The 14,542-nt window shown below is 44.0% G+C and overlaps 4 protein-coding genes across 4 annotated transcripts; 3 read left to right on the top strand and 1 right to left on the bottom strand.

Annotated features, from left to right (window-relative positions):
* Positions 1-3: 3 nt before the first annotated feature.
* JR316_0006511 (uncharacterized protein) lies at positions 4-1,174 on the bottom strand (the record flags this gene model as incomplete). Its single annotated transcript, XM_047892257.1, has 12 exons — positions 4-47; positions 110-171; positions 225-283; positions 344-421; positions 483-511; positions 579-592; positions 651-679; positions 734-739; positions 805-852; positions 911-941; positions 1,014-1,029; positions 1,093-1,174. The coding sequence occupies 12 exons, from the start codon at positions 1,172-1,174 to the stop codon at positions 4-6; spliced, it is 498 nt and encodes a 165-aa protein (XP_047749606.1).
* Positions 1,175-4,193: 3,019 nt separating this feature from the next.
* JR316_0006510 (Cytochrome P450 monooxygenase 74) lies at positions 4,194-6,206 on the top strand (the record flags this gene model as incomplete). The annotated part of the gene is made up of 10 exons (XM_047892256.1): positions 4,194-4,308; positions 4,513-4,661; positions 4,714-4,886; positions 4,951-5,014; positions 5,077-5,161; positions 5,217-5,332; positions 5,383-5,518; positions 5,656-5,871; positions 5,928-5,970; positions 6,044-6,206. 10 exons carry the CDS (start codon positions 4,194-4,196, stop codon positions 6,204-6,206), a joined length of 1,260 nt encoding a protein of 419 aa, XP_047749605.1.
* A 2,410-nt stretch (positions 6,207-8,616) lies between these two features.
* JR316_0006509 (Aldehyde dehydrogenase) lies at positions 8,617-10,722 on the top strand (the record flags this gene model as incomplete). Its single annotated transcript, XM_047892255.1, has 13 exons — positions 8,617-8,658; positions 8,711-8,970; positions 9,031-9,081; positions 9,137-9,232; positions 9,290-9,333; positions 9,401-9,488; positions 9,547-9,774; positions 9,830-10,010; positions 10,059-10,142; positions 10,195-10,319; positions 10,376-10,408; positions 10,470-10,621; positions 10,679-10,722. The coding sequence occupies 13 exons, from the start codon at positions 8,617-8,619 to the stop codon at positions 10,720-10,722; spliced, it is 1,428 nt and encodes a 475-aa protein (XP_047749604.1).
* Positions 10,723-11,807: 1,085 nt separating this feature from the next.
* Positions 11,808-14,481, top strand: JR316_0006508 (uncharacterized protein; the record flags this gene model as incomplete). The annotated part of the gene is made up of 7 exons (XM_047892254.1): positions 11,808-11,936; positions 11,994-12,188; positions 12,215-12,681; positions 12,757-13,154; positions 13,218-13,695; positions 13,795-13,807; positions 13,972-14,481. The coding sequence occupies 7 exons, from the start codon at positions 11,808-11,810 to the stop codon at positions 14,479-14,481; spliced, it is 2,190 nt and encodes a 729-aa protein (XP_047749603.1).
* Positions 14,482-14,542: the final 61 nt, after the last annotated feature.

The raw sequence follows: 14,542 nt of genomic DNA, 5'->3' as shown, positions 1-14,542 counted from the left end.
TTGTTAGATAAGCGTTTCTTGAGCCACATACATTGATATCATCTCTCCTATAAGGGAATCAATCAATGTCAATGTACAAAAAGATTTTGTGATTCATTTGCACACGTACCAAGAAGTAACAAAATCAGGAAGGCCAGCATCTTTCTCGACTTATGATAAAGAACCCAGACTCTGATTTTAATAGGGTTATTAGCCCATATTAAAAGGAGCTCCGTAAATCTTACCGCAGAGCTAAAACAACATCTGCAGTTAGCATGATTAAGTTGGTACCTAAGCTTTCAACCTATTTCTTCTAGTAAGACGGTATGATACTTCCAATTTAAGTATCCTGTCGAAGACTAACCAGGATAACAATTTGGCAGCTATTTAGAGACAAGAGGGTTGAGATAAGATTGTTTAAAGTGTGTTGAATCACCCACAACTATTGAGAAAGGTATTTGCCTCAGTATCGGAAGACCTTACCGGAGAATGTCAATACTCACATGATCTGAGGATATCTTGTGCACATTGACTAGAGAACAACAAATAAGCATCGAATTTGAATCCACTGTTCCACGAAGGAAGTGACCGTCTCTCACAATACATATAAAAGCTGAGGTTGCATCAACCTCGTCAGTAGTGATATTGGCAGACGAGAATACATCACTTACGATATGTTTGCCAAGTTAAAATATCGACTCTAAGTAACACAAATTTCAGTGGATAAAAATGTTGTGTAAGCTTGGGGACTTACCCAGAGCTATTGGAGTAGGTTTAGTCATGATATACCATATGGGATAGCATAAAACATCATTATGTACACACATATAGAGCTTTTGACAAACTCCACTTCTCCTTCCACACAAGATCTATCTAACAATAAATCAGATAAATCAGAACATAAACATTGAAAAAACTTCGGTGGTCTTACTTCTTGTGGGAGGGTCATAATCTGGTCGACACTGAGAACACATGTTGGTCGTTAGTACCTATGAAGACGGAGTTTACGATCCTACGCCATCCTCTGTACTCACATTGCAACAGTCAAAGCTGCAGCTAAGATATCGACATGGATATGATGCACAACAGTAAATGGTCAAGAATAAGACATACCTCCAACATAAGATGTCGATTTGGAATCCTTAAGCAGCTGAATGTAGAGAGAATTCAAGTCAGCGTCAGATGGAGTACTCATGTTGAATGAACCACTGGCCGGAATACTTACTGGATGATATTTAAGCAGAACTAGATTGGCCTCCCACACTAAAATTAAGTCACAGACCAGAAGCGTGGAATATTGTTGATGATGGTGAACCGATGATCGTAATATTTGCTTTCTCAATCAAAGAATAGGTTGGAACCTGGCATAAACTTGTACCTCCGAATTCACCGGTGTGGATCCCAGGCCGCGAAACTTTACATATAGATTCAATTATCGCTATGACTAAGTAGTATCATTTTGCTGCGATGCCCGGATGACCCGCAACATGTATTTTTGAAGAGCCATCGAGTCCCCATCAGCCAACGATAGCGAAGAGTCCACAATGTTATTATTACATACATCAGGCCTTGATGCAGCCATCCGGCATAATAGAAAGTAATTCCATGCAAATCGGCTTACTCTATAATTGAGAGACAGATCCGCTTTGGGATGAACGCAACTTTCAAAAACTGGGCATGGATGTATAATATATTGGGGTCGGGATTTAATAGTATCAGAATGAGATAAGATTTCAAGAATGTCGTGACAAAGATTTAGGTACCAGAATCCAGAGTATTGTATCAACGCTAGTAATTTTACAAAAGTTGGATCATAGTTCATTTCTCCGACAATATCACTAAAGATATGGACTGTTGGTATTCTTGCTTCTGGCTACAGGGTAGTTTTCATCTTCTTCTATCCTGATTCTGATGCAAGATACCAAATTTTTCCGTTTTTTTACCGCCAGATTTTTCTGATCTTCCAACGACTCTACCGTTCACGCTGATTTTAAAAGACCTCTGTCATTATATCACCCCAATCCCGGCCGCTGGTTCCAGATTCTCACCTGTTATACATTTACTTTTCCACATCTCAAAATACCCCTATCAATCTAGCATAGATTATCTACTCAATCAAGTGCTTGCTGCAGAGGGTAGGACGATGATTCTTCCAAACTTCGACCCAAAATCCGTAAAAATCGGGCAGAGCTCAAGTGGTATGAAGCGGAACTTCCTGTGTTTTCTGATTCTTCTTTCCACGTTGTGTTATATTGTTCATCAAATGGTTTCATAATCTATCCCGCAATCAAGACTAGTATACTCCCAGCTCGTGTAGCCTATATCGTGTCTGTGTAACATGAAACGCTCTGTAAAGAGTCATTGATTGATTGGATTTTAAAAAGGCAACTTTAAACTTACAAATAACCATTTACAAAATTTTTCCAAGGCACCGATTCTTCTGTGTTTTTTAGTGTTTCTGTAATGCGAAAATGTATTGATATTATGTCCTGCGCAACCTGTTCGAGGGTGTCTTCAACCGAATTTCTGGTAATGTAAGCCCTGTTATGGAGATAGTTTTGCCTTTCCCCGGCAAGTGTCTCCTTATAAAATCTGTAGAATCGAAATATCAAAAATGCCACTGTGAGAAAGGAAGAAAGAAACATACGACAGAACATCATTAGTCAGGTCTATGAACTGACTTATGTCTCCGATGGCTTGAATATACGTAGAAATATTGGGGTGGCGACCTTTTGGGAATATCATGAAAGCGTAAGCTGCAGAAACTCCGGTTTTCGCTCGCAAATATGAAGGCCATGAGGATGCAGTCCTTGAAAGCTCCATTTCCCTAATGTTTGGCGTCTCTTCCAGTAAACAACCGTTGATGTATTCCATTGCGGATGTTGTAATGCAATTTGCTGGAATAGAATCCCACATGTAATACATATCGGTGAGATGGTCTCGAAAGTGTTGTAATACTGGAATTTCTTTTACAAGTGTCCCTGTAAGCATGCAGCGTTGGAATGATTCAAGAGATGATGGAAATCTGTGGCAAAAATCATCGAAAAATATCATGAACCTACGGAAAGGGTCGTTATCATTGGTTATTTTCCGTTAAAAAGTACCAAGTACCAGGTAAAGCGGGCCACTTGAAGTTGAATATCTGATGAATGCCCACGATACGAGAGCTGAGGAACTCGATTAGTGCATATATGCCAAAAGGTTTGAAAAAGCCCACGTCTGCCATTGCCGCTGACTGAATACAAACTTCGTCATACCAAATTTTGTTGGTGTTGGAATAACCTATAAATTCTGCATGCAAGGATCGACAGAGAGTTTCTCTCTTCTCAGGGTCAATGTTCGGGGGAGTGTATTCAAGACTTTGTAAAAGGTTTATGATGACCTTTCTTACGTGCACCGGGGGTTCTGGTGACTGAGAACTAGGCATTTTTAATGATAACACTGGCATAATGGATCGGCTAGGAAGAGTACCCCAAATAACAGCCAGAATTGAAGCCAGGGTAGACATAATAGTGGTTTGCTGAAAGGAGAGTTCTCCCGACCGGGGTTAATTTATATTTCATTGTTGTAACTCTTGACAAATATTCAGGTCAACAATAAGAGAAATAACGATGAACTAACATCTACAGAGACCTTTGATGCACATGATCAACCATGCGGAAACCCATGAAAATATAGATAGAAGATTTACGTTGTAGTATAACGATTTGGATGGTGAACGGCGACTCACAGATTTGGATCGCAACCTTTCCCATTTATTTTTGACTTCAGCTATGCATATGTACACTAGCATTGAGATAACATCGCAGGCCAGATGGGAGAGTTGTAGCACGCGCAACTTCTTTGCTCCGTTGACAGGGTTTCTTTGGCATGACCAACAGCGATCACTCACAATTTTGGAGGACAATCTACCCGCGTATTTGTTGCTTGATCTTTGCATCTTTAAAAATAGAATTTCCATCTATAGCAGACCCGAAGCATCGAGCCAGGGTCGAAGTTCCAATTCTACTGATGTGAGATAACAGAGCTGTAGCGCGCTCCCAACTTCTGCGTTCCGAGATTCTGCCAGTGTTTCGAATGGCCGACTCGGTGACTCACATTTTTGGATCACAATATTTAGTACTAGATCACTCCATTGTATATCAGAGGCAGGTTAAGTGGCCCGAATAAATTGGCCATTACTTGAGTCTAGATTTTGCTCAATTCGATACAGTATGTCTCTCTACACTATTCCCCATCTTTGGGGCGCTTTAGCCTTGGCTGCAGCTATTGCATCAGCTATCATGAAATTTTCAAGGCGTAGCTCCGCAAAACAGCCCCCGGGACCTCGTATGTACCCTATAGTGGGTAGGTCATTTTATATTTTCGAAGTTCATCGGAAATATAAGAGTCACAATATATTGATATGGTAGGAAATTTATTGAGTATACCTTTAACACACCCCTGGATAAGCTTGGCGAGTCTGAAAAAACATGGTACGCAAGCTAGTTAGACAAACAGATGTTATAAGCAGTTGAAATATTTTCCTACTAGGGGACATTGTCTATTATAAAGGCTTAGGAAACTCTATCCTTGTTCTCAATAGCCTGGAGTCCATGCAAGACCTCCTTGTTAAGAAAGGAAATGTGTACTGCAGTCGACCTTACTTTGTCGTTGCCAGCGAGCTTATGGACCTGGTTAATGTCAGTGTGATTATTCTCTCTCGAAGGAGTATGTCACTGATTCAAGGTTTAGAGCACCGCCTTCACACCGTTTGGTCCACGATGGCGCTTGCATCGCAAGTTTGCACGTGCAGCACTTAGTCCAAGCGCTGTTAAGAGTTACGAGTCGACTCTTGCCGAGGTGGCAAGTCGCCTCAACGCCTCCTTCCTTGAGAACCCAGACGACTTTTGTGACCATGTTAGACTGTGCGTCACCAAATTTCACCATTATATATGTTTTAACGCCTTGACCTAATCATTCAATTCACAGGGCCGCTGGTGGGGTCATTATGGGTACAATCTATGGAATAACGGTACGGTCCGCAGAAGATCCAGTTAGTCGTCTGAACTCCAAATTACCGGCGCAAGGGATTAAATTAACTTTTCTTTTCTGCAGTATATAAAAATTGCCGAGTCTGCAATGAACATTATAAGTAAAGCTGTAATTCCTGGAGCCTTCATTGTTGATCTGGTTCCTGCTCGTACGCAATCCTGAATGGTCATGCCGTGCCCTATTCTGACATCTCACGAGCTTAGTCAAATATTTACCCGCGTGGATACCCTTTGCCACATTTCACCAAGTTGGACGACGTGGACGGACTATGGTAGCGGAACTCATATGCAAACCATTTGAATATGTCAAATCCGAGATAGTGAGTATCGAACAGTTGGGCTTGAATTAGGGATGGAAAGTTAACTATAGCCCAAACAGGAAGCAGGAACGGCCCAGCCTTCGTTCACCGCAGACGTACTTACTCATGAAGAACTCAAGATGGAGTGGGGAAATGATGCTGAGTATGAAGAAGCTCTCAAGTGGGCATCTGCCTCCATGTACGCAGGTGGGTATCAATTTTGTTGCATCTTTTAGGGTGATGTCATTCAATTCATTGTTCTAGCTGGACAAGAAGTCGTAAGCTGAGAAACGTACCGCGAGAGAGTATATCCATCTGACACAGTGACTAGATTTCATCTACAGTATTAAATATGATTATGGCCATGGCGACTAATCCGGAAAAGCTGAAACTTGCTCAAGGAGAGCTGGACAGGATCGTGGGACCTAATCGCAAACCAAATATAAAGGACAGAGACAATCTCCCATATATCCACGCAATTATTAAGGAGACCTTGCGGTGGCATCCTCCACTCCCAATGGATATTGCCAGATCTTCAATTGACGACGATTACTATCGCGGTCAGAGAGATAATCTTCCCATTGTTTGCTAAGGTGCCAAACTGAAATCATCATAGGATTTTTCATTCCTAAAAACACTACAGTCATTCCAAATGTATGGTATGTAATTTAAACATCAAAGTTTTCTATTATTCACGGATGAAACACTAATTCGCTGATTTTCAATCTGCAGGGCCATTGCCCATGCTCCCAACAAAATTTACCCCCCAGAAACATTTGCTCCTGAACGCTTCTTGGAAGATAATCCAGCCCTCGACCCATCAGCTTATTGTTTTGGCTTTGGAAGAAGGTACCTCGCTATGTCTATAAAATCTATGCCGACTGATTGCATCTGACCCTACCCATGATAAGAATATGTCCAGGAAAAATGCTGGCTGAGAACGCCATTTTTTTGATGACAGCCTATATCATCCAATCTTTCAATATCTCTTGTTCGATTGATGAGCAAGGGAAAAATATTCCAATAGAAGTGAAATACTCCTCTGGATTGGTGTCGTAGGTGCTATATAAAGCATCACCTTTTCAGCCTAATAACCAACCAACAGACTTCCAGAAGCATTCCAATGCTGTATTGAACCACGAAAATAAGAAGTTATGCACTATGTACAGATTATCGCCTTGGAAAGAATATGGAAAGAATATTGTCACATGAGCAGGAAAGTCTGTCTGTGCATTCTCCGTCACCTAACATGTTAAGTTTAGTTGGTATACAAGACGATGTAAGAGTACTTTTACGAATTATATATACTCCGAAATCTTCCCGGTTATCTTCTGTGAGAGTTCGCCATAATCTGGGACATATACTCATACATAAACAAGTGCACAGAAAAACAAATAGAACCTAGTTAGAACGGACGCAAGTCCTCTCCATCACTCCATCAAGAACGGCATTCCGGCACAGCCCATGTGCGGCAGGTTTTGGAATTGTAATTATTGTTGGTAGCCAGAAACCAAATGAGCGGCCAAACTAATCAGAAAGGTTCGTCCACGAGTTTTTTTTGCGCGGACAGTCTGGCGGACTGTCCGCCGGACTCAAGGTGTATCTTGTGTGTTTGTGACCATGATGTGACGTCCGAGCCACGTCGCGAGCTCATGAAAGTCTTCCTGGACATAGCCCGCCCCCTGATGCGCTACACGGTGCGCACATTGCTCGTAGCGTATTCCACTGCTGCCCCAAACACGTGAGAATTTCTTCGGTGCATTGTGGCTTTTTTGGATATTGGATGGCTCAACTTCAACTTGCGAACAAGTTTATTCGGACGCGTCAGGGACGCGTTTTTCCTACCCCAATGCAGTCATTCACATGTACTCCCATAGAAATAAATCTGTAATATAAATACCAAAACTTCATACAGCCAAAACAATGGTGAACATCCTCTAGGCCAGCTCGGGGGCGGAGGGCGGTAGTGTGTTGGAGGGGCACTGATCGCTGTCGAGCACAGTGTGCACGGCTGTCACTAACCCAGTCACGCTCGCTCACTATAAGGCCTATAAGTCCGGCAGACTGTCCGCCGGTCAGTCTGGCGGACAGTCCGCGCCTTTTTTTTTCGCAAACCACCTGCCCTCAAACTAATCAACAGAGTACCCATAGTACTAAATATACTCTTTGTACTTCCCTAATTACATTATATTAATAGATCCTATCAAATCGTCTCTCAATATGAGGATGAGTCTGTGATGCCGTGGTTCAATTTTGGAAAATAGCGCTGATGGCACTGAGTCAGCATTGACAGCCGAATGGGTAACGTCATGACCGCTATGAACAGTCACTAACCGTCTCTGACTTTGATGCTAACCGTAACTTTTATGACCGTTATCCATGGGCTGACCGCCCACCACTGGGATGCAGCCCAAGGTTGTGTGGGATGCCGTATACTTTATTAATAGTAATACCGCACTGAATCGAGTACATATAACTCAGATGATCCGACGTGACCATAATTAAATGTCCGCCCGCGGATTTCGGCCGGAATACATCAGTGGGCACAAAGCAACAGAAAGCAACCCGAGATGAGCGCACTAATCAGATACAACTATGGCGCTGATGAGGCGCGGCTGCTAATCTACAAGTTGCTGTACATTTGCAATATTGCGACAGAACTCAGCGCTACTCCTCGGGCTCATTTCTGCTCAATTACGGTATCTTGATCATCTCTCTCCATCAGTCTCAGATCAGTCCAATCTAGTGCGGGAACCTTCGGTGAAACTCGACACTCATCGATCTCAACAACATCTCATCATTCGTTTTTAACCATTCAGAGAGTCGGCTGAGCATTTGGACTATGAATCGACGAACACAATCTCTCTCAGAATTGTAGAAACAGTTTTGCAAGTGAGTCGACGATGTAGAAATATTGTGATTTGAAGATCCTTTGGTTGGTAGACGCGACTTGTACCTGTAGGCGCGAATCATTCATTGTCATAACTCCTGACTATCCTCTCATTGCCTTTGTTAGATCTTCGACTGGTGCCACTCCATGCAACGCTTGTGATTCTTTCCGATGAACAAGGCCTGGCCATATAAATTGATATATGTCTTCTCAAAGCAAAGGTGCAATGACTTTGGGAACCTGATTCCATGTCGGTACTATTTTAGTCCATCAGGTGGATATTCCTTGCGCGGCGCATTTTTAATGTACATCATCGACCGTCATGATGTGAGGAGTGACATTTTTGGGCAAGGGTTATATAAGAGGAGGCCTATGAGGAATACTCCAGTCAGTAAGGACTGAAATTTCCCCCATCATGTCAATTGAACTCAAGGAATGCTTGTTTATTGCTGGAAAGGTTCAATCACACCCCTTCAATTCTCTCTCTATGATTGTTAACCACTTTACAGTTTGTTGAGGGTAATGGAGAACGAATTGATGTAATTAACCCCGCTACCAAACAGAAGATAGCATCGGTGCACGTCGCAGGACAAAAAGAGGTCGATGCTGCAGTAGACGCTGCAGAAAAGGCATGGCCTGCGTGGGCTGACGGTGATCCATCTATCCGCTCTAGAGCCATGCTCAAACTGGCCGATCTTGTTGAAGAGAACGCCAATATTCTTGGGCAGGCGCAATCATTAGAGATGGGAAAACCCATCAAAGACTCGATGTACGTTTCGTCTATCATTGTTATATAAAAACCAATAGAACTAAATTTTCTGTCGCATAGTATTGAAGCCTACAGCCTAGCATATGTCTATCGCTGGTTTGCCGGAGCAGCGTAAGGATTAATCGAATTTTATTTATGTAGTGCTTATTCCTTGCTTCTGTTAAAGTGACAAGATACACGGCAAGACTAGTTTGAATGTGCCAGGTTTTTTTGGTCTGGAAATTCGGCAACCTTACGGCGTTACAGCTGGGATCATACCTTGGTACATTATTCTTTAAACTGATGTGTGCCAATCATTAATGAAATATCACGTCAATAGGAATGCTCCACTTTCCATGCTTGCGTTGAAAACGGCGCCAGCCTGTAAGTTATTCTTTTCAACAACAGTAATCCAGTATCATGTGAATTTACCTTCTTTCCTTTCATCTAGTAGCTACTGGAAATGCAAGCATCATTAAGACGAGTGAGAAATCACCTCTCAGTGCTCTTCTTTTTGCAGAACTTGTTGTGAAAGCTGGGTATGTATATCATACACCTTTCTATCCTGTCCAGAACCAGACCGATTTTCACTTACAGACTCCCTGACGGTATATTGAGCATCCTAAGTGGCGCCCGAGAGACAGGGCAACTTCTGGCTTCGCATATGCGTATTCGTAAAATTGCTTTTACTGGTTCTGCTATTGCTGGGAAAGCAGTTGCAGAGGCGGCAGCTCGGTCTAACCTAAAGTCATGCACTCTCGAGCTTGGTGGTAAAAGCCCTGTCATCGTGTTCGAGGATTGTGACATGGAAGATACTGTCACCAGGTAATTGTCATAGCTTTGAATGGCACACAAGCTTGTTCATTTTCTTTCCTCGCAGAGTTCTGGGTGGATTCAACACCAATTCCGGACAAATCTGTATCGCTGGAACGCGGGTGTATGTACAAGACATAATCTTCGATAAGTTTGCCGAAAAACTGGCTGCGGCGGCCGAAAGTTACAAGGTCGGGGACCCAACTGACCAATCATGTTCCTCGGGCCCGCAAGTCGACATTCTTCAGGTTGGTCGAAAATACTTTATTCATACAATCGGCTAATAATTGTCTCAGCACAAACGAGTTCTACAATATATAGAGACCGGGAAAGCTGAAGGTGCTAAGGTTCTAACAGGTGGGACGGCTGGAGATGACGAAGTGCGAGCGATTTCTTTTCCTTTCGTGCCTGTTGATTTTAGCATCCTCCCAGGGGTTTTATGTCAAGCCTACTATTTTCATTGATGTTAAGGATGACGCTATAATCAATAAGGAAGAGATATTTGGTCCCGTTGCAGTGCTTCACAAGTTTACTTCAGAGGAGGAAGTGCTAAAAAGGTGAGTCACGTCAGAAAATGATGGCACTGTAGTCGCAATATATATAATATTTGCAGAGCAAACGATACAGAGTATGGATTGGCTGCATAGTGAGTCGTTTGTATCACTTCAACTCGGGAACCAACACAGTACATTAATAGTCTTCGGTAGTGTCTTCACGAAAGACGTTTCACGCGCTATTCGTTTCATCAAAGGCCTAGAAGCTGGACAGGTCGGGGTTAACACCACAGGCAATGCTCACCCAGACCTGGCTTTCGGTGGCTGGAAAGGTTCTGGAATCGGTCGAGAGCTCGGTGACCATGGTGAGTAGGTATATATTTAATCTGACAGACCACGCGCTAACAAATCCACCTCTGTAGCGATCCATGCATATACAGAGGTCAAGACGATCTTTATCCGTTAAAATTTGAACACAACTTGAGCAAATTTTTTGTGTATATACATGCAATATTTTTTTATTTTGGACGTCCAGGTCATGAGACATCTGCAATAATACACAATTTGGAACTTATGAGTGTTCAATTGCAAGTTGTTGCTGTTTACGAGATTACCAAACAGCCTCAGCCCTCAACAAAGCCGTAGCAGCGAAACTCACCCGAATTCTTCCCTGTCCTGTATAAATCACTGTGGTATACACAGTCGTGTCTCGGACAACAAGGGCACAAAGTGACCTGCATCTGGCCCGCTGATTAGCTACCATGGGATTGCAGTAAGTTTACGGGTAAAGAAAGGTTGAACGTTCAACGTTCAACGTTTCTTTCTGTTTAAATTTTTATTCGAAATATGTGCCTACTATACTATGTTTAAATGCGATACTTGTGTTTATACCACATTACTTTGTTACACTGTACCATACACTACCCTACAAGGGACGTGTACAGTGTGTAGTTCCATACAGGTCACCGAGTCCGCTCGTCCGGGCACCTGTATTACTGTATATAGTAGCCACCACACTGTACTAAACTGCACGACAGAGCGGATCCGCTGTACTACGCATTATTGTCAGAGCAGATCAGCCTTATTACACCATACTCCTGAGCGGATCCGCTGGTGGGGGATCTTTGGCAGATGCTGGGCGCTTCATTATTACACCATACTCCTGAGCGGGTGGGGCAATCTTTGGCAGATGCTGGGCGCTTCAGCGGACACGGTGTGTTTGTCTCACGGCCCCTCGCCCTCTCGCCATCGCCTCGCCGTCTGAATCTGTGTTTGACAGTTATATTCACGCACCGTAAATCTTGTATAGAATGACTGCCTATTTGCATGTAGGGCTCTCTCAGAGTAAACAAGATAATTGCTGTTGCCCAATGCCTAGATATTGAGAAATGCTCGCCAATGTGACGACCTCGATCAAGACAGGTGATCGGACCGAGGCGTCATAGGGTCAGCCACAAAAAATCTGACTAGACGCCTGCCTATTCCTAAGACATTCCAATACCTTGACCCTTCTTCATCTACGACCACAGCATAGTCAACCAATATAATAAAATGTCAATTCCAACCATTACAAACCTCAATGACTTCCGCGCAGGTCTCGCCAAACTCAATGAAAAAATTCGCTTCGGCCTCGAGAATGGGAATTTGACCGAGATAATAGACCGCCATTGGGACCTAGTGGTGAGTTAACCAAACCCTAATTATCCGGATTATACCAACATACCATAAATTTGACAGACTGCCATAGCAACGTCTAGAGCTACAAACTGTGTTGCAGAAAAGCAGAAATCATCGAATAAATTTCTGTTTGATTTCTTGTTAGCCTACGGAAAAGCACGTCAGAAAAACAAACACGCTAGTCCCGAATTCCTGAACGAAATGAAGAATCTTTTACAAAAGACTGAAAATGCGTCTCAGCAATCGGAGGCGAAGGTTCACCTGCCTAGCCCTGACACCAGGCTAAAGAGACTCGAGCTCGGCGAAGTTCAGAGAGGCGCTCGGCAACCTCACAAAATCATACAGAGGTATCACATCCAGTCGAACAAGAGGCAGAGGCATCCACTATTCGTTCTCTCAAAAGACATCGTGTTGACGATGTGACGCCGTCTTGTGAAAGGTCGCCTAAAAGATTTCATGACATTGAGGCTGCATCTGATGAAGATGACGAATTCATACCCTCCCACAATCCATCTCCGTCAGAGGCCGAAAGTGACAAGAACACTCCAGATCCCAAGCGTCCTTACCCCAAACCGAAGCGCGCTAAACCTCGGGCTCGGACTCTGGTGAGTAACTTAAGAGAGAAGTCCGAGAAGCCAACTAGAGAGAAGTCCGAAAAGCCAACCAGAGAGAAGTCCGAGAAGCCAACTCATGACGATCGCCCCCCCGCAAAAGCTACAAAATGGATACATGTTCAGGGATGCGAAATGTGTGTCCAACATGGACGAAAATGCCGAGTGACCTACCAAATGGCTACTTGTTTTTATTGCAACAAGCACCGAAGGGGTTGTAAAGGCAGGAGTGAGGCAATAGAGCGATGCTCGGATGTTGACGACAATGAATCTATCACAAGTGAGTTAGAAGAGGATCGAAAACCCGACGCAAAATCTCGACGCGGCCAAACCTTGAAGTTAGTGAAGGTTGAAACTTCAACCCCCGACTTAGAGCTTAGCAAACCCATTGCTGACTCCAATCGCCGGGAAGCCAAGGGCAAGGGCAAGATGTTGGCGGTGGATCCCTCTACATACTCACAGAAAGGAGAAGATGCCGAGATGGACACCCAGAGCGATGACACAAAGAAAATTGTGCGCAAGGCAGAGGTGCCGGGCCCAACAAACAATCAACCTGACGGTAGAGCTGGTCATTTTTCCAGCGTCTCTATTCAGACGGAAGATATGTCTGGTAAGCATTTAAAACACTGTAATTTATGTACAAGAGAAACTTACCATGCAGCAGATAAAACAGTTAAGACATGGATGGGATGGATGCAAGATGATTTTGTCCGGACGCAGAATGAAAGCGTTTCACTTCCACTACCGCAGCGTCCAACATACATCCGAAATTGGGATGGTGACGAAGAGGGATCCGATAGCAGACCAAAACAAGACCGGACTACAGAAGAGCGCCTGAAAACATTGGAATGTCAAACGGATAAAATACTAGAAAGAATGAAGAAAATTGACGACCAACTTCAGAGTAACGACAATGGATTTGACTATATGGCAGGCAAGCTGGCATTCTTTATTTCTATGGTTCAGATGCTTGATAAAAAGTCTGACATGGTGAACAACTTTCACGGCGAGGTTATACATCGGATGACTTTGCTGAGACGTGAAATGAATGCCATGGCACACGACATCTACATCAGCCATGGATCAGAGGATGAACACCACATGTACCATGACACTGGAGTTCAAGCCGGCGACATACCCGACGGAAACCAGTGTGAAATGCTACATTGTATCGTAACATAGGATACAATGCCCACTACAATGTACCATATGATGGGGGTTTAATGAATTCATTGAAACCCTGAATCTAGTACTTTCAAAAAGGTAACTACATTGTGGTGTATCTTCTCGATTCATTGAATGTCTAACATTATACAAATATGTAGTATCTAATCATACCTTTGTTTGTTCACTAGTAAAATTGTTATGGGTAAGGATTTGAATGTTGCATTAAATAGGACTGGTATCGGAAACCTAATTTTTGCTAGTATTCCGACATCACTGTACTCGGATTGCATCCTGCGCTGGCATCAATAGAGGTACGCGGCCTGCCGCGCGCGTCGCTTACAGGCTATGCGCACCAATTGGAAACGCGCGCATTGGACAGTTTCCGACCCGCCGCTGCCGCGCGCGGCACTGCGCACCAATTGAAAACCTGCGCATCTGCTAGATTTCCGACCCGCCGCTGCCGTGCGCGGCGCTTACACGCTATGCGCACCAATTGGAAACGCGCGCATCGGACAGTTTCCGACCCGCCGCTGCCGCGCGCGGCGCTTACACGCTATGCGCACCAATTGGAAACGCGCGCATTGGACAGTTTCCGACCCGCCGCTGCCACGCGCGGCGCTGCGCACCAATTGAAAACGTGCGCATCTGCTAGATTTCCGACCCGCCGCTGCCGTGCGCGGCGCTTACACGCTATGCGCACCAATTGGAAACGCGCGCATCGGACAGTTTCCGACCCGCCGCTGCCATGCGCGGCGCGGCGCACCAATTGAAAACGTGCGCATCTGCTAGATTTCCGACCGCGCGGCAGCGCTTACACGCTATGCGCACCAA

Source organism: Psilocybe cubensis, chromosome 5, assembly GCF_017499595.1.
Source record: "Psilocybe cubensis strain MGC-MH-2018 chromosome 5, whole genome shotgun sequence".
Lineage (NCBI taxonomy): Eukaryota > Fungi > Basidiomycota > Agaricomycetes > Agaricales > Agrocybaceae > Psilocybe > Psilocybe cubensis.
Note: the sequence above shows the minus strand (reverse complement) of the source record. Positions and strands in the feature narration are given on the sequence as shown.